At 42.5% G+C, this 26,430-nt stretch overlaps 1 protein-coding gene across 1 annotated transcript in view; it reads right to left on the reverse strand.

The window, feature by feature from the left end:
• Window positions 1-223: 223 nt before the first annotated feature.
• ufd1l (ubiquitin recognition factor in ER associated degradation 1) overlaps window positions 224-26,430 on the reverse strand; it is a 29,224-nt gene continuing 3,017 nt past the window's right edge. Inside the window, exons 2-12 of the mRNA XM_068005542.1 lie at window positions 23,877-24,006; window positions 22,829-22,861; window positions 21,995-22,116; window positions 19,945-20,075; window positions 17,059-17,131; window positions 15,342-15,410; window positions 13,834-13,899; window positions 12,668-12,718; window positions 10,433-10,521; window positions 6,525-6,606; window positions 224-633 (exon numbers count right to left, since the gene is read on the reverse strand). Coding sequence (XP_067861643.1) covers window positions 559-633; window positions 6,525-6,606; window positions 10,433-10,521; window positions 12,668-12,718; window positions 13,834-13,899; window positions 15,342-15,410; window positions 17,059-17,131; window positions 19,945-20,075; window positions 21,995-22,116; window positions 22,829-22,861; window positions 23,877-24,006 — 921 coding nt within the window. The 3' untranslated portion in view covers window positions 224-558. The remainder of the gene's footprint in view (window positions 634-6,524; window positions 6,607-10,432; window positions 10,522-12,667; window positions 12,719-13,833; window positions 13,900-15,341; window positions 15,411-17,058; window positions 17,132-19,944; window positions 20,076-21,994; window positions 22,117-22,828; window positions 22,862-23,876; window positions 24,007-26,430) is intronic.

Here is a 26,430-nt window from a genome sequence, read left to right on the forward strand (position 1 = left end):
GTAGTGTTGGAGCCCCACTGCACTATGCCATCCCTTAAGCCACCATTTTGAAAGCGATGTTTGAAGAGTTTTACTACCCATTCTTCTTCAGGGTTTCCGCCCGAGACTTTAAATTAAAATTTAAATCCAGAGTTTTACTGACTTCTCTCTATGATCTTGTGCTTATTTGTGTTACAATTGGGTATCATAATCTTACAAGAAAAAGAAAATTGCAAGCCCAAAATGTCAGAAAACTGGTTTACTAAAGGAAGATATATACAGAGCAAAAGTTACATTTATAAACACACCTAATAGTATTCAGCAATGCTTTTCATTTGGCCTGCAGTGTAGAATTTCACTCTTAAACCAGTCACTTCAGTTGAAATCGCTTGTCCATGTAAAACCACCAGACACACTAAAGAGAAATCCAGTCTGTGGGAGGGATAGTGCAAAGAAATCCATTCGGGAGCCGCAAAGGTTTCGTTAAAGAGACGAGGTGAGCCAGTCCTTTCCAGCTCATGTGTTTTTTTCCCCCCAAATGGATAAGGCTATTCTCCTCCCACCAAAGTGCTTGGTGTTCTAAGGCTTTCTTCCTTTCTTGCGTAAAGACTGTCCTTCTCCGGAGAAAGCAATAAACCTGCTGGCCCCAGTGTCCTGTACCAACAGAAAAGACCATGAGGATAAAACTTGATCCTGCCTCACAGGGTCAGAGCTAAGGACTTTCTAAATCTAATAAAACACACGTTACACAGGAAAGATGGCTGTGTTGGGAATGTGAACTCTGAATATTCCAACACGAACCAAATAGCTATTTAATAACAGGCAGAATGGACAAGTGTCAGGTCAACTGCTTGATAAAGCAGAGAGGGTACGGAGCGATCCATCTGGTTTAATAATACAAAAATAAAAACTTTTAAGTTTAAGACAATACGAGTACTGAACGCAGAGAAGTGTTGCTTTTTCCTCTGCCTGTGAAATAACTCAAGTGCAGGGAAACCGGTCACTATCTGCAGAAACAGTGTCACTTTCTGAACAACTCAAATCTTTACTAGATTTGATGTTCACTGTGCTAATCTGATATGGTTTTCAAAAGCAGATCAATCAAATAACAAAACAGACTTTCCTTTGACAAACACAGGCTACAAGCAGTTAATGTTGGGGCAGGCTTGATGGACCAACTGGTCTTTTCCTGCCCATCATGTTCGTATGTTGTTTGGTATCATTAGATTTGAACCGGATCATAGAATCATAGAATCTTACAGCACAGAAGGAGGCCATTCGGGAATCGTCCCTATGCCGGCTCTTTGAAAGAGCTGTCCAATTTAGTCCCATAGCTTTTCCCCCCATAACCCAGCAAATTAATCCTCTTCAAGTGCATGTCCAATTGCCTTTTGAAAGTTCCTATGGAATCTGATTCCACCACCCTTTCAGGTAGTGCATTCCAGATCTTAACCCTCTGTGTGAAAAAAATGTCTTCTCTAGTTCATTTGCCAATTATTTTAAATCTGTGACCTCTGGTTACTGACTCACTTGCCAGAGGAAACAGTTTTTCCCTACTTGCTCTATCAAAACCCCATATAATTTTGAATACCTTTATTAGGTCTCCCCTCAACCTTCTCTGCTCCAAGGAGAACAATCCCAGCTTCTCCAATCTCTCCACATGACTGAGGTCCCTCATCCCTGGTATCATCCCGATAAACCTCCTCACAACCCTCTCCAAAGCCTTGACATCCTTCCTAAAGTGTGGTGCCCAGAATTGTTCAAAATACTCCAGCTGAGGCCTAACCAGTGATTTGTAAAGTTTTAGCATGACTACCTTCTTTTTGTATTCAATGCCCCTATTTACAAAGCCAAGTATCCGATATGCTTTCTTAACCACCTTGTTGGATTTTAAGCTGTCCATTATAAAGGAAATGTTTCAAGCACCGTCACTTACTTTTCTTTTTGTAGATATTGTGCTCAAGGTGAGGAATGTCAGCGCTGGGTTTCAGGCACCCAGTGTAAACATCAAGTACTGTCAGGTCAGGTACCACATGGCAGGACCCAGAGTAGAGTCCCCTTTACTCTGCCTCAAGACTGTGGCTCAGCTCCAACCTCAAAAGAGAATCCCCCAATTTTCACTGAGACCTATTTCCCCCACTTCATTCACCAGCCATCCAGTTAATGTGGGACTAACAACATAGCACAGCCCACTCTGAACTTTGCCCACCAGGAGCACTAATCGGAATATCGCACGGTCAGTACACTGGTTTTGTCGCCTGTTCAATTCTCTGCCTGGTGAAATGAATGGGTGGAAAGATCAGGCAAGCCATAAAGGAAAGGGAACTTCACTCACATCTTTCCATGCTACACCTGACCCAGGAGTACTTGATGTTGACACGAGATGCTTGCAATTTCTCAGCAAAATCATTCTTCATCTTGAGCACAAAATTCACAGGACAAATAAATGATGGTGTTTGGCCAAGGTGAAACCTGTTTCTACAAGCACAGCTTAAAATCGAATACATCCAATTCAAATCCAGCAATGCTGAGCCACATTGCCAGCTTGCAGCCTGTGTTTGGTGGGTGAAATTCTATTTTGCTATTTGACTAACCTGCATTTATTACACATGTCAGATTAGCAGAGTGAGCATGAAGGTTGGCACCAGGTACGTTACATAGTAGAATCTATCAGAAAGGAAATGGGTGACCGCCAGGCAGAGTAAAAGGACTAGGCAGATAGAGCAGGACTACCCTAGGGCCATCTCCCTCTCAAACAGATATTCCGCTTTGGATACTGTTGGAGCAGACGGCTTATCAGGGGAAAGCAGCAAGAGCCAAGGTCGTGGCACCACGGGTGCCTCTGCTGCACAGGAGGGGAGGAATAAGAGTGACAGGGCTATATTGATAGGGGATTCAATTGTGAGGGGAACAGATAGGCGTTTCTGCAGCCGCAAACGTGACTCCAGGATGGTATGTTGCCTCCCTGGTGCTAGGGTCAAGGATGTCACGGAGCGGCTGCAGGGCATTCTGGAGGGGAAGGGTGAACAGCCAGTAGTCGTGGTCCGTATCGGTACCAACGATATAGGTTTAAAAAAAGGGATGAGGTTCTGCAAGGTGAATTTAAGGAGTTAGGAGATAAATTAAAAAGTAGGATCTGAAAAGGTAGTGATCTCAGGATTACTACCAGTGCCACGTGCTAGTGAGTATAGGAACAGGAGAATAGACCAGATGAATGCGTGGCTGCAGGGATGGTGTAGGAGGGAGGGATTTAGATTCCTGGGACATTGGGACTGGTTCTGGGGAAGGTGGGACCTGTACAAGTGGGACGGGTTACACCCGAGCAGGACCGGGATTGATGTCCTCGCAAGGGTATTTGCTAGTGCTGTGGGGAAGGTTTAAACTATAACGGCAGGGGGATGGGAACCTGAGCAGGGAGATAGAAAAAAGATAGAAACAAAAAGACAGAAAGGGAATAAGCAATAGTGGAAGGCAGAGAAAACAAGGGCGAAAAACAAACAGGACCATAGTGCAAAATAAAACTAAGATGACTAGCAATCTTAAAAAGACAAGTCTAAAGGCATTGTGTCTTAATGCGCGGAGCATTCGCCATAAGCTAGATGAATTAACAGCGCAGATAGATATTAATGGTTATGATATAGTTTCAATTACAGAGACATGGCTGCAGGGTGACCAAGGATGGGAACTGAACATCCAGGGGTATTCAATATTTAGGAAGGACAGGCAAAAAAGGGAAAGGAGGTGGGGTAGCGTTGTTAGTAAAGGAGGAAATTAATGCAATAGTGAAGAAGGATATTGGCTCGGAAAATCACGATGTGGAATCTGTATGGGTGGAGCTAAGAAATACCAAGGGGCAGAAAACATTGGTGGGGGTTGTCTATAGGCCCCCAAACAGTAGTGGAGATGTAGGGGAGGACATTAAACAGGAAGTTAGAGACGCATGCAAGAAGGGTACAACTATAATCATGGGTGACTTTAATCTACGTATAGATTGGTCAAACTAAATTAGCAATAATACTGTGGGGGAGGAATTCCTGGAGTGTGTACGTGATGGTTTTCGAGACCAATACGTTGAGGAACCAACAAGAGAACAGGCGATCCTAGACTGGGTATTGTGCAATGAGAAAGGATTAATTAACAATCTTGTTGTGCGGGGTCCCTTAGGGAAGAGCGACCATAACATGATAGAACTCCTCATTAAGACCGAGAGTGAAGTAATTGATTCCAAAACTAGGGTCCTGAATCTAAATAAAGGAAATTACGAAAGTATGAGGTGCGAGTTGGCTATGATAGATTGGGGAACTTTACTAAAAGGGATGACGGTGGATAGGCAATGGCTAATATTTAAAGAACGTGTGCAGGAATTACAACAATTATTCATTCCTGTCTGGCGCAAAAATAAAACAAGAAAGCTGGCTCAACCGTGGCTTACAAAAGAAATTAGGGATAGTATTAGATCCAAAGAGGAGACATATAAAATTGCCTGAAAAAGCAGCAAGCCTGAGGATTGAGAGCAGTTCAGAATTCAGCAAAGGAGGACAATGAGATTGATTAAGAGGAGAAAAAGAGTATGAGAGTAAACTAGCAAGGAACATAAAAACTGACTGTAAAAGCTTCTATAAATATGTCAAGAGAAAAAGATTAATGAAGACAAATGTAGGTCCCTTACAGTCAGAAATGGGGGAAATTATAATGGGGAACAAAGAAATGGCAGAACAATTAAACACATACTTTGGATCTGTCTTCACAGAGGACACAAATAACCTCTCAGAAATGTTAGGGAACCAAGGGTTTAGTGAGAGGGAGGAACTGAAAGAAACCAGTATTAGTAAAAAAATAGTGCTAGGGAAATTAATGGGGCTAAAGGCTGACAAATCCCCAGGGCCTGATAATCTACATCCCAGAGTACTAAACGAAGTGGCCCTGGAAATAGTGGATGCATTGGTGATCATCTTCCAAAATTCCATCAATTCTGGAACAGTTCCTACAGATTGGAGGGTGGAAAATGTAACCCCACTATTTAAGAAAGGAGGGAGAGAAAAAAACAGGGATTTACAGACCAGTTAGCCTAACATCAGTAGTGGGGAAAATGCTAGAGTCCATTATAAAAGATGTGATAACAGAACACTTGGAGGGCATTAACAGGATTAGACAAAGTCAGCAAGGGTTTATGAAAGGGAAATCATGCTTAACAAATCTACTGGGGTTTTTTTGAGGATGTAACTAATGGAATAGATAGGGGAGAACCAGTGGATATGGTGTACTTGGATTTTCAGAAGGCTTTTGATAAGGTCCCACACAAGAGGTTAGTGTGCAAAATTAAAGCACATGGGATTGGGGGGAATATACTGGCATGAATTGAGAATTGGTTGACAGACAGGAAACAGAGAGTAGGAATAAACGGGTCTTTTTCCGGGTGGCAGGCAGTGACTAGTGGGGTACCGCAGGGATCAGTGCTTGGGCCCCAGCTATTCACAATATATATCAATGATTTGGATGAGGGAACTAAATGTAACATTTCCAAGTTTGCAGACGACACAAATCTGGGGTGGAATGTGAGCTGTGAGGAGGATGCAAAGAGGCTCCAATGTGATTTAGACAAGTTGGGTGAGTGGGCAAGAACATGGCAGATGCAGTATAATGTGGATAAATGTGAGGTTATCCACTTTGGTTGTAAAAACAGAAAGGCAGGTTATCTGAATGGTGATAGATTGGGAAAAGGGGAGGTGCAACGAGACCTGGGTGTGCTTGTGCACCAGTCGCTGAAAGCGAGCATTCAGGTGCAGCAAACAGTTAGGAAGGCGAATGGTATGTTGGTCTTCATTGCAAGAGGATTTGAGTACAGGAGCAGGGATGTCTTACTGCAGTTGTACGGGGCTTTGGTGAGACCACATCTGGAGTATTGTGTGCAGTTTTGGTCTCCTTATCTGAGGAAGGATATCCTTGCCATGGAGGGAGTGCAATGAAGGTTTACCAGACTGATTCCTGGGATGGTAGGACTGACGTATGAGGAGAGATTGGGTCGACTAGGCCTATATTCACTGGAGTTTAGAAGAATGAGAAGTGATCTCATCGAAACATATAAAATTCGAACAGGACTAGACAGAGTCGATGCAGGGAGGATGTTTCCGATAGCTGGGGAGTCCAGAACCGGGGTCACAGTCTCAGTATACGGGGTATGCCATTTAGAGCCGAGATGAGGAGAAATTTCTTTACTCAGAGGGGGATAAACCTGTGGAATTCTCTACCACAGAAGACAGTGGAGGCCAAGTCATTAGATGTATTCAAGAAGGGGATAGATATCTTTCTTAATGCTAAAGGGATCAAGGGATATGGGGAAAAAGCAGGAACAGGGTACTGAGTTAGACAATGAGCCATGATCATTTTGAATGGCGGAGCAGGCCCGAAGGGCCGAATGGCCTACTCTTGCTTCTATTTTCTATGTTACTTCATTGTGTAATTATGTTATTATTGCACATGAATGTGTTCTGCCTGTTTCAGGTTAACATTTTAAATACATTTACTACCCCCCATCACTCACTCACCTCCTCTATTCGTTTGGGCTGTGGTCGCGAATTCCTGATGAAGGTAATTTTTCCTATTTTGAATTCATAGTTTGGGATTCCTCTGTGTGGTGATTGGGGAAAAAAGAACGTTAGTTTGCAGTTACCGTTACTGAAACTATCCTGGAATTCTGAACACATGTTGATCTTGAGCATTTTGCAGATTCTTGATCATTTGTATTGTCCTCTACTCATTTGATCACTGTTTAAACTTAAGTCTCCTAAATATAGGTATCAGCCTTCGCTCCATGCTAACACTCTCACCTCGGTCAGAAAGTCATGAGTTCAAGCCCACTCCAGAGCTTTGAGCTCATATTCTCGACTGACACTTCGGTGCATTACTAAGGGAGTGCTGCACAGTTGGAGTTGCTTCTTTCTTGGATGAGATGTTCACCTGAGAGGGCAGACAGGACCTCAGTTTAACGTAAAAGGTTCCAAGACACTAATTGAAGATCAGAGGAATTCTCCTGGTGTCCTGGCCATTTATCCCACTAGCAACATCACAAACAGTTTAATTGGCAATTTATCTCATTGCTGTTTGTGGGACCTTGCAAACTGGCAGCTGCCGTTCCTTACATTACAACAGTGATTACACTTCAAAAGTAACTCAATGGCTGTGAAGTGCTTTGGGACATCCTGAGGTCATGAAAAGTACTATATAAATGCAAGTTCCTTTTTTCTGTGTACATCTCCATTATCCACGACTTTCGGCATTTCAAATTCAGATCATAATGCAGGTCCGTTGGGCACGATTTTCACTCGGAACCGGGAACCCAGCGCGTCTGCAGATATTTGCATGGGGAATCCGGAAGCAAATTGAGTGCATCGCAATCTGCTATCACAACTCAATTGAAGGTGAATATTTGTGCTTCCGGGTTTCCCACGCAACAAGACAGCCAGATTGATAGGCTGGCTGCCTGTCGGCAGTAAAAGGAGTTGCAAATCAGAGAGAGGGGCGGGAGGGAGAGATCGATCATCAGCACTGCAAAAAATCGGAGGGGGGAGCGGTCAGCCAGCATCGGAATCGGAGATAGGGGGGGCGTGTCCACCATCAGAAGTGGGGGAGGGGCGGGGCATCATGTCAGCCGATCGCGGGAGTCCTATTGGCCAGGTGAGCTTATTGGGCCTGGATGAAACACTCCTGCTCCTCTGGGCCCACAAGTAGTGCAATAATGGCACTGACCTCATAGATCCGGTCCTTTCCGCCTGCTTTCACCTGACATTCGGGCTTCCGATTCATAAGTAAGGTTAAATTCATTTAAGTTTTCCAATGCACAAAATATTAAGTACCTCCAGTATTTCAATGAGGTACATTGCCCCTTTAAGTATAGGTCCATCAGCTTTAAGTGGGGGCGGGACTTCCTGGTGTCTGCTCTGCACATGCAGACAAACTTGCCTGGGTTAAATCCAGAAGTGGGCACGTTGGAGCCGGTCTCGCTCCAAAAAGTTATTATTTTAACCTCCCACCCTCCCCCAACCCACCTGTTCTTGGAGGTTAAAATTACTCCTGTTGAAACAGCAACACATCAAAAAATGTGGAAGTGTGCAGGTTAGATTCCTTTACTCTCAAGTTCCCAATCTTAGCAGTGCTCCAAGGGCTAAGAGTGGCATTGAAGAAGGTTTGGGAATAGATCACCTGACATCTCAGCCACAGCTGGCACAAGAGGTAGTGAGGAAGGGTTCATTTCTCTGACAAGAAATGAGCCTAACTTTTACAAATTGCCCCAACAATGTTTTGAATCTTGTAATAATCCTTACAGCTTTCATCTGAACCCTTCCAATTTTTTTATATTCTTTTGAAGGTAGGTGCCCAAAATTGCACATATCATTCCAAATGTGAATTAACCAGTTGTGCTGGGTTAAAATCTGTTTTAACAGGTGACCAAAGCCATAGATATACATCCCAGTACCTCGTCTTCCTTGAAGTCAATGTGAGGCTTCTCCATAATGTTCAAGTTAACTGACAAACCATTTCTAGCCTCATTTTCAGAGTTTTATCCAAGTCCACGTGCTGAGAACTGTCAAGTCTGTTTGTGGGACTGGACATGTTATAGGTCACTTTTTAATCCAGTGGGAGTGACAGAAGTTGTACTAACATCTGACTAACTTGATTGAATTCTTTGAGGAGGTAACGAGGAGGGACGATGAGGATAGCACGTTTGATGTAGTCTATATGGATTTTAGCAAGGCTTTTGACAAGGTCCCACATAGCAGACTGGTCAGGAAAGTAAAAGCCCATGGGATCCAAGGGAAAGTGGCAAGTTGGATCCAAAATTGGCTTAGTGGCCGGAAGCAAAGGGTCTTGGTCGATGGGTGTTTTTGTGACTGGAAGGCTGTTTCCAGTGGGGTTCCGCAGGGCTCAGTGCTAGGTCCCTTGCTTTTTGTGATATATATCAATGATTTAGACTTAAATGTAGGGGGCATGATTAACAAGTTTGCAGATGATACAAAAATTGGCCGTGTGGTTGATAGTGAGGAGGAAAGCTGGAGACTGCAGGAAGATATCAATGGACTGGTCAGGTGGGCAGAAAAGTGGCAAATGGAATTCAATCCGGAGAAGTGTGAGGTAATGCATTTGGGGAGGGCAAGCTAGGCAAGGGAGTACACAATAAATGGGAGGATACTGAGAGGTGTAGAGGAACAGAAGAACCTTGGAGTGCACAGATCCCTGAAGCTAGCAGGACAGGTAGATAAGGTGGTTAAAAAGGCTTACGGGATACTTTCCTTTATTAGCCAGAAATATATCGCCGTTCCTTCATTGTCGCTGGGTCAAAATCCTGGAACTCCCTTCCTAACAGCACTGTGGGAGAACCGTCACCACACGGACTGCAGCGGTTCAAGAAGGCGGCTCACCACCACCTTCTCGAGGGCAATTAGGGATGGGCAATAAATGCTGGCCTCGCCAGCGACGCCCGCATCCCATGAACGAATAAAAAAAAAAGCCAAGGCACAGAATATAAGAGCAGGGAGGTTATGCTAGAACTGTATAACACACTAGCTAGGCCACAGCTAGAGTACTGTGTACAGTTCTGATCACATTATAGGAAAGAAGTGATTGCACTAGCGAGGGTACAGAGGAGATTTACGAGGATGTTGCCAGGACTGGAGAATTTTAGCTATGAGAAAAGATTGGATAGGCTGGGGTTGTTTTCTTTGGAACAGAGGAGGCCGAGGGGAGATTTAATTGAGGTGTATAAAATTATGAGGGGCCGAGATAGAGCAGATAGGAAGGACCTATTTCCCTTAGCAGTGCAGTCAATAAACAGGGGGCATAGATTTAAAGTATTTGAATGAAGGCTTAGAGGGCAGCTGAGGAGAAATTTTTTCACCCGGAAGGTGGTGGGGGTCTGGAACTCACTGCCTGAAAAAGTGGTAAAGGCAGAAACCCTCATTGCATTTAAAAAGTACTTGGATATGCATTTGAAGTGCCGTAACCTACAAGGCTACGGACCAAGAGCTGGAAAGCGGGATTAGGCTGGATAGCTCTTTTTCGGCCAGACAGACATGATGGGCCAAATGGCCTCCTTCTGTGCCATAAATTTCTATGGTTCTATAATGTCTCCAGATATGATGGCTGTCTTTTCTCGTAAGACGTTCTCTCCCCTATCTAGCCCTTGAACAAGTATCTGTATCTCTGGTCTCAATTCAAAGCCCTGAGTGTGTTCATAGATAGATAAAGAGAAAGCACACAAGAGTGGTAGTTAAAGGCACTAGTCAATGAGGACTCAAAGATGGAGACCGTGAAGACCTCAGAACACTCATCAGGAACACCCAATACTGCCAAGGCACTGAAATCCAATACTTGGATCAGTTAGTTATTTGAAGCAAACCATTAATAACCACAGACAGTACTTTTTTTTTGTACATCTGATACACAGTCTGACACTAACCTTTTAATATCTTCTGGGTTGATTTGCGCTGGACTGGGATCAACTCCTTTCTTCTTCCCGTCTAGCCGGTTGCCGGCACCAGTAAATGCCTGAGAGCACAACAAACCAAAGATTGCATCACTATCTTAATCATGGATGATAGTATGCATCATCCTCTGGGAATACTGCATTGAATCTGATCTCTGGACTGCTGGTCCAGAGTGGGAGTGGGGTAGAAAGGATAGTAGATAAGGCTAGGTTAAGAGAAGTGAGGGGCAGTTTACTGGTCTGTATGCGGGTGAGACAAACGTTATGTATTTTGGTCTACTGTTTTGGCAGCTGTCACTTTAAAAACGCAATTATTCTGCAAAGGGAGTTTACCAGCCAGGTAAAGTTCATACTGATGCAATGTTGAGATTTGTTGTTTTAATCTCCCTGTTAACAGGTGTGAGAGTAAATCTAAGTATATAGACTTTGTGACTAGTTTGTATTTTTCCTATTTTGTTCTCACGATATGGGAGACACTGGGGAAGGCTGCATTTCTTGCCCATCCTCTAGGTGCCCTGAGAATGTGGTGATGGGCCTGCTCCTTCAACCACACTCCCACAATGGTGTTAGGTAGGGAATTCAAGGATATTGACTCTGCAACGGTGAAGGAACGGCAGACATCGATCCAGGTGAATGGCAAATATTCCACCACACTCCTGACTTGAGCTTTGTAGAGTAGCCAGCCTCTACTCTGCTCTTGTAGCCATGGTTTTGATGTAGCTAGCCCAGTTCAGCTTCTGGTCAAGTGCAACCCCCAGGATGTTGATGGGGGGACTCTATGATGGTGGGCTTTCTCTTGATCGAGATTGTCAGAACCTGGCACTTATGTGGTGTGAATGTTATCTGCCACTTGTCAGCCCAAGTCTAGTTGTTACCCTGGTCCTGCTGTAAGCTTGCATGGGCATCTTCATTGTCAGAGGAGTTATACATGCTGCTGAACACTGTGCAATTGTCAATGAAACGCCCCACTCCTGACCTTATAACGGAGGGAAGGTCATTGATGAAGCAGCTCAAGATGGTTAGACTGAGGACCCTCTCTGAGATACTCCTGTAGTGACGTCCTAGGGCTGTGATGACTGACGTCTGCCAACTACAACCATTTTCCTTTCCATCAGGCATGACTCAGCCATTTGCGGGTTTTTTCTTTGAACCCCATTGACATCCAATTTTGCTAGGGCTCCATGGTGCCATACTTGGTTGTATGTTACTGGAGGTCAAGGATAGCTACTCTCACCTCTCCCCAAGTATTAAGCTCTTGCATTCATGTCTGGATCAAGGCTGCAATGAGGTTGGGACCACAGAGTAGGGATCGCTTGATGGCACGACCGATAACACCTTCCATCACTTTGCTGATGATTGGGAGGATGTTGATGGGGCGGCAAGTGGCCAGGTTAGATTTATCCTGTTTTTTTGTGGATAGGACAGTTCTTCTTTTAAATTGAAAGGTCAGGTATTAACAATCCAGGATGTCCTGATATGGGATATATGGGAGGCAATTCTGGTTGAATCTGGGCAGTTGGAGACTCTCATAAGGCACAGTTTGCAAATCTTAAAAGTAGGCAGGGGACAGTTTCAAAAGAAACAACAAGCTTGTTATTCCTGACAGGTACAGAAATACTATGTGTATTTAAAAGTCTGTTCTAAAAGATTAGGTTAGTTATTAAGAGTTGTGATGTTTTATTATTTTATCTACTTGAGGAGGCAGATAAACAAACATCCTACTGTCAATACACAACTATATCACAGACTGCTTGTTTATTATTTGTCAAAAAATTGTTTCATATTATAAGCTTTGAACAAGATCTCATGTGACATTCTATCGCTTTCAAAAACTGGATGTGGAACATGATGGGGGCACAAGACAGTCTGGTACTCAAAAGCATTTACCAAAAAGGGTTTGCCATTTCCTTATCTGGGTAGGTTACCAAATGCTTACCTGGATCTAAAGGCAAGGATAGACATTCTTGCAAGTTTGGGACTTGCCCATGAGAGCAATCTAATGTACAATACCCAAAATAATCCAGGGTAAGGAGGTTAGAATAGAATGTATCATTAGCTCAGGAGACAGATTGCATAGAGACTGCAAGTGGGGAAGACAGCCAGTCTTGCAAGTGGGTCAGAGAGGCAGTCTATAAACTGCCCTATAACTAAAACTGAATCCCAGGTATCCCATTACAGGACATAAATAGTGCTTAGTTTTCTACTTACCCTGAACCCTAAATCAATTGGCACAAAGGCAGTGTGGTCAGCCTCAATATCCTAGAAACAAAACAAAGATAATCTACATAAAATATCAGAGTAAGCATAAAAATGAAAGTTAAAATAGACTTTTGAATCAGATTACATTACGGCTGAAAGGACTGGTTTATGGGAGGTGATTCTAGAAGTAAATTGCTTTTGTATTATATTAAAGAAACACTCAGTTGTTCAGTGGTCATCAACCTTTACATACTGTTCAAAAGCATTTCAGCTTGTTGAGTTTAAACGTCAAAAGAATTCTTAATTAGATGAAAACTGGGTTGTAAAATAAAGGCAGGAGAGACACGTTGCTAATTGCATCAACGAACATTTAGTTACACCGAAGGATCAAAATTACACCAAAAAAAAACTACGGCTAAGAAACACAATCGAGGGGTCAATTCCACCAGTCCCCTCGATGCCATGATAATGGTTTCCATCAATTCCAAAAATTGTTTCCCCTTGTACTACAGCGAGCCAAAGAGAGTGATTAATTTTTTTTCTATTTTAACCAGGTGGGTCACTATCTCTGCTATAAGAAGATAATAAATTTCGGCCAGGACAATAGTGATTCTCCACCTCTATTTGAAACTTTCAACATGTCTTCCAACAAACCTTGTTTCGCACACTGGACAACAATTCAGTGAGCATGAGCAGGTATACGTAACACATGGTTTCAGACCAGGCAGACTATTAAATAAATGCCACTGTTTCTTCATAGGAGTTCAATCATAAACTCTCCATGTCATACGTGGATATCATTGAAATACACACACACATCATGGGTCCTTTCTTCTCGTTGTGAAGAACTGCATTAGCAAGGGAGTAATGTGGCCAAAGTTTACAGTCCACTTCAAGCAACAGATTAAGTAGCTCCTTACCCATATTCTGTAATTGAAATGGTTTGTTAACCTGGATTGTGACTAATCAAAATGCATGGACACACACTAGGCCTAATAGATACAAACTACTGTGCAGCAAATGAACACTAAGGCACAGCCACATCAAGAGAACTAGCACAAATACACTTGGGGTGAATGTTACTGCAAATTAATTCTATATCTGACTGAAACCCTCCTCCATATGATCATTTAAAATTGAATTTATAAAAAGACTTTGTTACAGTAGTTTCATACCGAAGTGTCTTCAGGCTGGAAATGTCTCTCAGGCTCTTTGTACCCCAATGGAGCATCAAAATCTACCTACACAGTAAACAAAGAAAATATGAACGGTGAGGAGTTCCCACACACTAGACAGAAGGAAACAACAGATATGCAGAAGAAGTTTAATGTTGTGAAAAGATTTGTAGCATAATGATCCTTGTGACATGTGAGATGCTGGAGGAGGCTGCCTGCAGATGTGAATATCGAGCCCAATGGTGCACCAAACTTATGTACTGGGTAGCTGAGCTATTCAACCAGGAGCTTCCCAGGTTTGATTAGCAGTTGGTGCTGGGTTTGCTGATCTCAGCTGTGGATATGCTGGCAGTGGACGCACTACAATTAGCCTCCGCACCAGTGGATTTTGGAGCGGAGTAAAAAAAAAGAAAAAGTCGACCAGGGTTCCCAATCCTGATTGCTTTCCAACACTCTGCTAGAATTACATGTGGAAACACAAGTGAGGGCAGGATTGGGCTTGGTCGTGATGTTTGGTCAAATATGCTGCTGATACTTACCATCAGGTCTCACACATCAATAATGTTCACTTGGATGAAGAACTAATACCATGCAAGGAATCAAGGCCTTCAGGAAAGCAGCAGAGGAAATTGGTGTTGAATAAGACTGAATCTTCGAGGCTTTTAATTCCCGGGCAGTCACAGCTCCAAATATGGAACTACTACAAAGGCCTTTCCTCCAAGACTCAGTAACAACAGGTGAAGGGTTTAATTGGTTTCCAAATTAAAGATGAGCTGCTGTATGGTAGATGCTGGCATTTAGTGCTTTGATTTCTTAAATCAGCCAATAAACAGAGTGAAATGTGCTAATACATAGGAGGAGCAGTCATAGAAAGGAGGAAGAACGAACAAACTTGCATTTATATCGTGCCTTTCATGACCTCAGGAAGTCCCAAAATGATTTACAGCCAAGAAGTTAATTTTGAAGTGTCGTCACTTTTGTAATGTAGGGAAAATGGCAGCCAATTTGCACACAGCAAGGTCCCACAAATAGCAATTAAACTGTTTTAGTGGTGTTGGTTGAAGGATAAATGTTGGCCAGGACACTGGGAAAACTCCCTTACTCTCCTTCAAATAGTGCCATGGGAACTTTTATGTCCACCTGAGAGGGCAGACAGAATCTCAGTTTAACATCTCAGCCGAAAGACAGCACCTCCAACAGTGCAGCACTCCTTCAGCACTGCACTGAAGTGTCAGTCGAGATTATGTGCTCAAGTGCTTGAGTGGGGTGTGAACCCACTACTTCCTGACTCAGCTGAAGGCCGACACCTTGAATAACTCTGCAGACCACTTTTGGGGGGGGGGGGGGGGGAGAGGGGGGGAGAAAGAGGGAGGAGAGGGGTTGGCAACATGCTGGCAGATAAGGCAGGCACAATGTCCTTACCACACAACGTTAGAATTTTAGGAACGAGATATTACAATTATTCAGAGCACGAAACATTAAACTCAGAGCCAAAGGATTAGACTTACATTCATATCACACTCGATGATGGAAACAGCTTTGTCTGGTTTTGTTTCCATGACCCGAAGCTCATAGATCTGAAACACAGAAACTCTTCAGAAAACCTTTCCCACATTTACAGGTCAGGTTAAGGCACAGTACAGTATATTATTTAAATGGAAAGAGATTGCAGAACTCTGAGGTACAGAGGGATCTGTGTGTCCTCGTACATGAATCACAAAAAGTTAGTATGCAGGTACAGCAAGCGATTAGGAAGGCAAATGGAACGTTGTCATTTATTGCAAGGGGAATGGAACATAAAAGTAGAGATGTTTTGCTACAATTGTACAGGGCATTGGTGAGACCACATCTAGAATACTGTGTGCAGTTTTGGTCTCCTTACTTAAGAAAGGACATAATTGCTTTGGAGGCGGTTCAGAGAAGGTTCACTCGACTGATTCCTGGGATGAGGGGGTTATCTTATGAGGAAAGGTTGGATAAGTTGGACCTGTATACACTGGAGTTTAGAAGAATGAGAGGTGATCATATTGAAACATATAAGATCCTGAGGGGACTAGAAGGGGTAGGTGCTGAGAGGATGTTTCCCCTTGTGGGAGAGACTAGAACTAGGGGCCACAGCTTAAAAATAAGGGGTCTCCCATTTAAGACAGAGATGAGAAGTTTTTTCTCTCAGAGGGTTGTGAGTCTGTGGAACTCCCTTCCCGAGAGAGCGGTGGAGGCAGGGTCATTGAATATTTTTAAGGCTGAGTTAGATAGATTCCTGATTAACAAGGGAGTCAAAGGTTATAGTAGGTAGACGGGAAAGTAGAGTTGAGGTCGCAATCAGATCAGCCATGATCTTATCAAATAGCAGAGCAGGCTTGAGAGGCCAAATGGCCTACTCCTGCTCTTAATTTGTATGTTTGTACGTACATTAAATTGACATAGTGCATGTGGGATAATACATGGAGCTTGTTGAAATTGATGCACAATGCATCCTAGTACATATATTGTGGCGACAAGGGGAGAACGCTAAGGCAGGAGGGGAGCGACATCTTGTGCTGGGTCATCACCTTGTGCTCTGTCACTCCAGTTGCACAGACTGCCCCACCCCCTTTATATTAACAGTATTAAGGCATTCGCGGTGGAGGGGGAAAAGGTATCATGTCATGTGGATCTCCAGGAAGGAGACACACATATACTGTAATAAGAATCAACGTAGGGGAGTGGTGGGGGCAGGGAAAATGGAAAAAAAAAGTAGGGTACCATTTCATTCATAATTTTAGTCCCATGACTTTATCGCAAGTGGCTGCACAGGTACTCAACCAGGGTTACCTGGCTACTGTAAGCACTCCCTTGGTTTACACCAGCAGCATTACACATGTACAGCAATTATTGAGGGATTACACTGGCAGGGTTATATAGATACTGTAAGTACTCTCTGGGGGTAATTTTGACGCAGTTTCCCCAACGTATGCTCTTGGTGCATGCTGTTCTGAGCCTGAGCAGAAAATCTCCTTTAGAATCCAACTTGTGACTACCCATAACTCTCAGTAAGTAATCGTACACAAGTTATTAATTCAGCCCACTCACACAGTTTAAAATCGTATCTATGACTTGGTATTCGTTATGTAACATACAGGAATGAGAAATAGTTATAACCAGGAGTTGCATGTTTATCATGAATTAGGAAGAGTGAGAGTTATGAGAATCCTCCCCCCCCCACAAGAAGCAACGACCACTCACCTTCTCATTGTAGTTAATAGCAATGACATCACCAGTGGTCAAGCAGGCAAAGTTCCTCAAGGCATTTTCCAATCTGAGAGGAGAATGTTAAGAAAAAGGACAGAATGCAGGAGCCAAACAGCTGGATAACTAACTTCCAGCAAAATTAGCAATGAACACTTTCAGCATTAAACTCAAAAACTCATCAGATTCTAGGTGAAACATAAAATATGTGGATAAGGCGGTCTGCTCTAACAAAGCAACCACTTATTGTTATGATGCCCACTGCAAATCTTGTTACCTTGTTTTCATGGCCTCGCCACCCCCCCCAAACTCTGAAACCCCCTCCAGCCCTACAACCCTCCGATTCTGGCCTCTTGCGCATCCCCGATTTTCATCGCTCTGCTATTGGTGGCCGTGTCTCCAGCTGCCGAGGCCCTAAGCTTTGGAATTCCCTCCCTAAACCTCTCTGCCTCTCTCTCCTCCTTTAAGATGCTCCTTAAAACCTACCTCTTTGACCAAGCTCGGTAACACCTTGGGACATTTTACTACATTAAAGGCACTATATAAATGCAAGTTGTTGTTATTGTACCTTTTCCCAAGTAAACCAAGTGAGTTGACAATAAGGGGTTGCTCAGCTGGAATCTAGGCCCTCCCTTGTAAAACCAGAATCCAATTTGACTCAGGATGGAGTAGCTGATTGACAGTAGCCAGGAGCACCAGCTTCACTACAGTCTGCATTTTACCTCTTGTTATTCGTACAACAAATATGTATCTGTGGCTTGCAGTTGAAACATCTTTTATCAGTTACAGTGGATGCTTCCAGTACAGTAAAAGAGTTACTGCACCTTGCACCCATATATGGGGAGAATTTCTGAGGTGTATTTTTGACATAAGATTCTGATTTGCACAGTCATTGTATCTGTGACCTTGGACTAGGATTGCGGGAAGAGTGAGAAACAGACTTTGGAAAAGGAGAACGATGTAATTTAAACCCATGCTCAGCTCCCACGCTGGCAACAAAAATCAAAAATGGATGGATGCACAAACCATTAGGGGCTCACACAATTCAATAAAACAAGCTTCACAGATGGTTTCAATGGTCCAATATGATCATTTATTCTACAACTAGTCGATCGTCCATGGTGTTGTACACATGGAATCAAGTCTTCAGGTGAAACATGGTTAGAGGGCAGGGGATAATTGAACCAGGGCTGGGACATAGGAGTTTCTCTGCAACACAGGTTAAGGAGCTAGGAGACACAAAACTGGTGGGCTACAGTGTGACCAGTGGTGAGAGTGTGTAATTACAACATGACAAGTTTACATAAGCAGTTTCCATTATAAATGTCGATACAGGAATTTATAATAAGTAATGCTAAAACACCAGGAAATAAGGTTCTGTAGCCAGGAAGTAGGCAGATATAAGACTTTTAATATATTACAGAATGGCACACACAAGTTCGATAGGGTAGACATAGAGATGTTTCCACTTGTGGGGGAGTCCAAAACTAGGGGCCATAAATATAAGATAGTCACTAATAAATCCAATAAGGAATTCAGGATAAACTTCTTCACTCAGAATGGTGAGATAGATCAGAACATGTGGGAGAAAGGAATAGAAGGATATGTTGATAGGGTGAGATGAAGTAAATAGAGTGGGAGGAGGTTTGTGTGGAGCATAAACACTGGCATGTAATTCTATGTTAGTCACTTGTCATTCTGCAGACCAGTCTTGTCTGATGAGGATAAATTTTCCGAGTCCTCGCTTGCAGCGAGGTACCTTGCACATCATGAGCAGGTATTGGAAAATCATGAGCTTGCTGCCTCTGATTTTCTGATGTGCGCTTGTGGTATGCAAGGATTTGGAAAATCTACCCCAAGGAGTTAAAAATTGTAACAAATGCTTTGATATGTATTTCTTCTGTACAACCCATAGCTGATCCCTAAATTAACAAATTACCACATTGCCGCATTTCTAGAACAGTCCCACATGTCAAATACTTGACCTTACATGTTTCCCTATGAGTGGGAACACAGCAGCACCAACAGACGTCCAGGAGCAAGTTGATACCAAACAGTACGCACACAAGGAGAAAATAAAACTGCAATAAAAAAGGGAAGACCTGAACAGAGTAATGTTTACTTTGTGAACAAATCATTATCGATTAGAATTCTTCCATTAAAAAAATTATTGGGATTGATAATGCAAATTCAAATAGTGACCCCAGCTAACCAGGAATAGCCAGGGGACAGACTCAATATTTAACAGGCGCTCACTGCTCTTACACAGGAGCTGTACCCATGAGTGTTAAGAATGATAAGTATTCCCTACAGAGCAATGGGCAGCTTTGAAGTAAATAATTTAGTTATTGAAACTATCCTAGCTGCAGGACCTTTTCAGGGAGCTGTCATTCATTCACATCACAGCAGTTGCCGTCCTCAAAGGCAACACTGCTCTCTGCGGCTGCTCAATAATTTTGGTGTTTAAAGGAGTGATTGCTTTGAAGATCAGTCACACATGTTGTTTCTTTTCTTCACTCACTGCCACGATATTAAAATAATTTGCTGCCACTTTTATCAAGAGAATAAATACTTATTCAGAACTGCAGTCCATCCTATTTTCAAATTGCAAGCCAGATTAGTACAGATATGAGACGAGTTCAAATCTGCAAAAAATGATGGACAGGAAAAGACCTACTGGTCCATCCAGCCTGTACCATATAATTGTGATGTCTTGTGCGTCCCAATATATTCACTTTCCACCCCATCTAGGAGTCATGGGAGAGGCGAAAAACCAGGTTAAAGTCTCAGGACAATTAGGAGAAAGAAATCTGGAAAATTCCTCTCCGACCTCCCCCCCTCCGCCTTAGGCAGTTGCACCTCTGAGGAGTGACAGAAGGATACACAGCTTTGGGGTTTGTGATATCCAGGAAGTCTGGAGCCTGTGGCTGAAATTTGGAATAAGTGGCGACCATGAGGTTCACACTCTCTACCTGGACCAGGCCCCCTTCCTCCAGCAGCAGGTTCTGCATCATCTGGAGACAAAGAGAGAAATATGGGTTAATCATAACAGAGACACAGGATGACTGCAATGAAAGCAAATCATTACACAAATGTATTCTTAATGTGGCATGAATTGGAGTACATCAATTTCACACTTGTTTTACATGCTTATACATCCATTCAGATTGGCAAAGTTAGACTGTATTTGCAGCATAAGCACTGGTAGACACGGATTTGTGCACCTGACCTCCCCTACATTGGCTCGGTTAATCTCAGCTGTACTGTCACACAAACGTGTCAAGCAGAAAGCAGCCTCTCACCTCTCCAATGGGGGTGGGGCGGGAAAGGCAAGGAGGAATAAAAAGAGTTGGAGGTAGAGCGAGTTCTGTTCATCCATCCTAGTAGTCGTAGGAAGAGGCCATTCAGCCCTTGAGCCTGTTCTGCTATTCAATTAGATCATGGCTGACCTGTACCTCAACTCCATTGTTTTTTAAATAATCCATTTACCAATCTTTGCTCCATATCCCTTGAAAGCCTTACCTAATAAAAATCTACTGATCTCAGTCTTGAAAGTTTCAATTGACCCAGCATCCACAGACTTTTGGGGCAAGAGTGTTCCAGATTTCCACTACACTGTGTGTGAAAAAATGCTTCCTGATTTAACTCCTGAATGGCCTAGCTCAAATTTTGATTGTGCCCCCTTGTTCTGGATTCCACAACCAGAGGAAATAGCTTCTCTCTATCTACCCTATTGAATCCTTTTATCATTTTAAACACCTCGATTAGGCCACCCCTCAATCTTCTATACTCAAGGGAATACAAGCCAAATTTATGCAACTTGTCCTCATAATTTAACCCTTTAAGTACCAGTATCATTCTGGTGAATCTGCACTGCACCCCCTCCAAGACCAATAAATGCAGCATATTGGTCACTTCAGAAATGAAACACGAACAGCCTACCTACTCATTCCTACCTCGGAGGAGCCAGTGGATGGCTAAAGCATTGCAATTTTCTTTTTCTTAGTGTTTCTGGGTGTCCACAGGCCTCAAAACTTTGAGTTTTAGGCTGTTCTCTCACCTAAAGTCAGTGTCTTTAACGCAGAGTTCAGTCTGAGGCACACAGTAAATGGATCAAACACTATCAGATCAAGCAGCAGAAGCTATTTTTTAAATAATCCAAGCTTCTTTAAAAAAAAACACACATTCCATATCAGGGCTGAAAATAGCACCTGATCACATCTCAAAGCACTTCACATATAATGAATTACACTTAAGTGCAATGATTGCTGTTATGGTGCAAATGCAGTGAACGTTTTATGCACAGCAAATCACCAACAGCAGTGAGATATGTAAGCAGTTAGCCTGTTTTTTGGTGGCATTTGTTGAGGGAAGATTGTTGGCCAGAACACCTGCTCGCCTTTGAATAGTGTCATGGGATCTTTAATATCCAGCAGAAGGGAACTGAGATAAACCTCTCATCCGAAGGAAAACGACTGTAATCTGGTACAGTCTACTCCACTTAATTAAAAGATGTTTCATTCAAATTATATAATTTATTTTTGGCACTAAATTCCCACTGTGCTGACTTGCATACGTTGCTTAATTCAAATTGTTCATTTTTTAGCACAAGACGACTTGGCATAATGAGGACTTATTAATTGTCTATACTCCAAGATGAAGGCTTACTCTGAAGTAATCATCTGAAAAAGGCATCCCTGAGAACATAATTGAAATAAACATACTATGAGATGACGGGCCTCCTGATTACAGCCACCATCTTCGCAACATTCCTGGCACTAGGTGCTGAAACATCTGCCTGCCCAGCCTCAGCTCCCAAGCATTGTCTTGTGGTTAGCTCAAGGTAGGTAAAATACTCACAGGGCTGTCTTTTTAAGAGAATGGCACTTGCAATATGGCCCTGCGGTCACACTCCCCATGAATCCCCACTCACCCAGTGAGGCAGGTAACAAATCCCTTCCTCCGCCACAAACTCCAGGACGCCACAATGTGTCATTCGGTCAGTTTTTCTATTGGTAAGTTTAAACAGCATTGGGTATGTAATATTCAGACGACCTGACAAAATAAAACAGAAAATAGGGATTCAGTCAAGCCATGGAAGGTAGCACAACAGGAGAAGAACATAAAACATTTTAGGAACAGGAAAACGCCAACAGGCCCAACAAGCCCATCCCTTTTTAGAATATGAAATTCCGCCTGCCTTCTAGCCATATCTATCAATCCTACTTAATTACTTATCAAACCAATTTCTACTGTCTGCAGCAATGGCCTTCGATGGTAATTTATTCCACACATCTATTGGCCTTTGGGTGGAGAAAGGTCAATCCAACTTTTCTTCCTGCTTGGCTTCCTAATTTTAACTTGTGTCCCTTGGTAGTTGAGCCCTTTACCATAGTGAACAATTTGCCTAAATCAACTTTGTCAGTTCCCTTCATAAAGCTGAACACCTCAATATGTCCTCCTTTCCAAAAGGGAGCTCTTAATCGGAACACAATAAATACCTTAAAAAAGGAATAAAAAAACTTTGGTAGGGGTTAATGAAACACTTTAGGAATGAGAGTGAGGAACTGTTTTAAAAAATATATAAATCTGCCAGGACTTTTATAGATACAAATACTACCCAGGCGAGAGGATCCAATACCTTTTACCAGACGTCTCTGGCACTCCATAAATGCACCAGTACGGCACAAAACTTCACTTTTAAAAGTATCGTTAAGTTGCTATCAAACAGTGGTAAAAGGCTATACTCAGTGTTTCAGGTACTTACTCAGCTGATCCAGAGCGGAGGGTGGCATAATTACTGCAGAAGAAATCAAACACAATCCAGATCAGTATAATGAAAAATAGGACAGCCTCATTTCTGCTTTAGCAACAGGCAAAGTAAGTCCCACTCTTTCTCTTCCCCCTCCCCTACGCTCTGAAGTAAGTTGCCTCTAAAGCAGCAACAAAAAAAGTGATTCAGCCTATTGGGTCAGAAAAGCTGCTCAGCCATCAACTGTGCCAAGAGGATGGCAAGTGTAGGCTCGTGTCCTATTAAAGATTAATTGATCTTGGCCAGTCTGCTGCAAAGGAAGAAGTGGAGGGAAAGGTATTTTCCAAATCGAAAAAAAAGGAGACATTACCCCCAAGTAGCTGATAACAGCAACAAATCATCTATCAGTTTTTTAATGCAGAGCATAATGCACTGTGCAGGAAAGCAGCTTTATAAAGCCTGATGCATTAAGATTTCAGAAAGTTCACCTAGTTCTCAACATCAATCTTCCTTAGCACAGATGTTAATGATGAACTGGATAGTACAGTGGGTTAGCAGATGTCTCTTCAGCTCTGGGTCATCTTCCAATCCAGCTCAGACTATTGGGTTGCAAGGACCCAGAGTGAAATGAGTTTTGGCAGCTTCGACTCAGGTCTTGGTGAGCACAGACCCACAGCATAAAACTACCCACAATTTGGCACTAAACTGCCACCATCACTCAGGCCACAAGCGTAACTGGATGGCCAATGTCATACTGGTGCAGCAGAGGGTGGTCTTTGCAGGTTGAGATTAGGGGTAATTACATATAAAACTTTACTCTGCAACTAACCTTTGCTAAACACTACTTGGGAGTGCCTGATGCCAATATTAGGTGGGAAGTGGGACAGCATTCCATTTGCCCGCAGTTTGGTTTAGGGCACTACAGTACAAGGGTAAGCACACAGATCAAATGTAAAAACCCTGACATTAGTGGTGGCAAAGGCCTCCCCAGCAATTTTCCAACCTGTCTCTAATGAACACACGGTGGAATGCTATCCACTATCCCATTTCACCACTCACTTACTTTTCCCTCCTTTCTCTACATCCGATCGATCGCTGCCTGCAAACATTGAGACCGAGTAGCATCGGTACTGCGTTGAGAAGCGATTCCGAAACGCATGTGGAATTGCCTGGTCAAACATATTGAAGGCGAACTACACCAAAAGAGAAAAAAAAATTCAAGAAACCATCGTCACACAAGAAAAATATAATAATGCTTCACCCCAAGGTAACGGGCAGAAAAAATAACATATACTAAAACTCCTGTGAGGTTGGTCAGGGGACTCACTGTCTTATGCTTTGAAACATACACGGTCAGGGCCACTGATGAACAGCAATCTTAACAAAAAAAACAGTTTCAGTTATTGAAAATATAGGAATGTTAGCAGTATTTTTGGATACAAATTGTGTGATCATGTCCATATTATAGTAGAAATTGTAAATCAGTGGCCATTATTATGTTTGTTCAGCTATGTATTTTTTTTTAAATTCTATGATCCAGGAGAAGAAGGTAGGGAGGATGTTCTAGGTTGCAGGTAGTAGCGGTACTGAGGTAGGACCTAGACACTGCCAAGATACCTCTTAAAACAAAAATAAAGCAGCACCTCTACCTTGGACATGTATTATTATTATAATAATAAATACAGATAGTGATTTTCACATTTTGAAGTGCAACACACTGAATTACTTAGTGAAGTGCAGTGACCTTTTTGTAGACAAACTTGGCCACTTTCTTTGGCCATTTTCTCCAGTCCTCTATTAAGTACTGTATTGCTCACTGTGCTATTTGGATGTTGCAGGATCTGCCCCAGATGCTTTTGCAAGTATGAGCATGTTTTCTGGCTGACAAGTTATACCTACTCATGCCTCCCTTTCGTCATTGTTTAAACACTCCAGGTCCCTCTTTTCAGGGTCTTACTGTCTCACAGGGGGAACTCTAGACACTAGGTTGAAATAAATTCAACTCACTGGAATCGCCAACTTGCAATAATAACGCCTTTAATGTAGTAAAACGTCCAAAGGCGCTTCATGGGAACGATCAAACAAAATTTGACACTGAGCCACACAAGGAGACATTAGGACAGGTGACCAAAAACTTGGTCAAAGAGGTAGGTTTAAAGGAGTATCTTAAAGGAGGAGAGTGCGGTCAACCTTATATACTCCGAATATTCTGCACTAAAGACACAATCCTGTGCGTTACACATAAAAATATGTAAACTAAGAATATATTTTTTTGTGTATTGAAATGCACTCATTACGTAATCTAATATTTCAATAAAAACCCATTAAAATGTTTAAATAGGAGATTGATACCTCAATGCAGAAGGTATTATAACTCATTTTCAAAATAAATATGACCTTGCTGCTCCTTCAAATCTCAGTGGACGTGCAAACACCAAGTACATCAAATACTTTTAGCATTTTGAAGTGTACAAGGGCAAACAGAAGCTATCTCGTGGCATTCCTGCACACCCTCTTGCAGATTTCTTTACTCGGAGGGCTCTTTAAGTCCTTTTCTAATAGTACTGAAATCTGTTCTTGGTCCCCTCAGACAACAGGTAAAATTTGGCTACAAACTTTGGTTTATATTTTTGGGTATGCTAAGAATTTTCACTCTGTTGTTTAAGACAGTCACAGGATATCATCCAGTTAGGGCTGCTATTCTGTACTGTACATATAAATGCAAAAGAGAGCAAGATCCAATTCAGATGCAAACTCAAACAAATACAGCACTGGCTTTTTCAGCCACCCAACCTCTGAACTAACATTTTGAATAGATTTCAGTCCTTGTTCTGAAGCACAGACCAATTAGATGTGGAGTAAAAGAGCAAAGCAAACTCCACTGCATGCTTAAATAGTGAATTTAACTGCTCCAGTCTCCCTGAAGCCAGCTTCTCCTCTTCCCAACTTATTCCAAAATAATAAAATTCCACCACATTTATCTTGTTACTGACAAGAAATATTTAAAAAATCTGTGCATGTGCACATTTTTTTTTAAGGGGGCTCCCTTAGCATTTACTTCAAGTTTACTTTCTGGTAAACAATGTAATGGAAAATCCTATTTGGGAAGATGAGTGAGCTCCAGGAAGGAGTAGTAGCTGTCAGATGTTCCTCCATCTGCTGCTTTGGCAATCCTGATCTTCCACAGTATGAATGGGTAGTCTCACGAACTGACAGGACATCAGATTTCAGGTAAATTTCAAAATCCAATGGCCACTTACAATGTCGAACAAGATAACAAATCCTGATCAAGTGTTAGGAGGTCGGGGGGAGACTCACTGCCACTGAGTACAGTCATACACCTGGGTGTGAATGCTCTCTCAAATGACTAGCGGAAAGAGTCAATTGGTTTGTATTTGGCTTGTAAACTTATCAGTGGGGCACATTTTCAGATGCTTAAAGGGTTAAATTATGAGGATAGGTTGCATAAACTTGGCTTGTATTCCATTGAATTTAGAAGATTTAGGGGTGATCTAACTGAGGTATTTAAAATGATAATAAAAGCAAAATACTGAGGATGCTGGATCAAACTTTTCTAATTAAAATTATAATAGGATTCAATAGAGTAAAGAGAAGCT

The sequence above is a fragment of the Heptranchias perlo genome, chromosome 25 (assembly GCF_035084215.1).
Source record: "Heptranchias perlo isolate sHepPer1 chromosome 25, sHepPer1.hap1, whole genome shotgun sequence".
Classification (NCBI taxonomy): Eukaryota; Metazoa; Chordata; class Chondrichthyes; order Hexanchiformes; family Hexanchidae; genus Heptranchias; species Heptranchias perlo.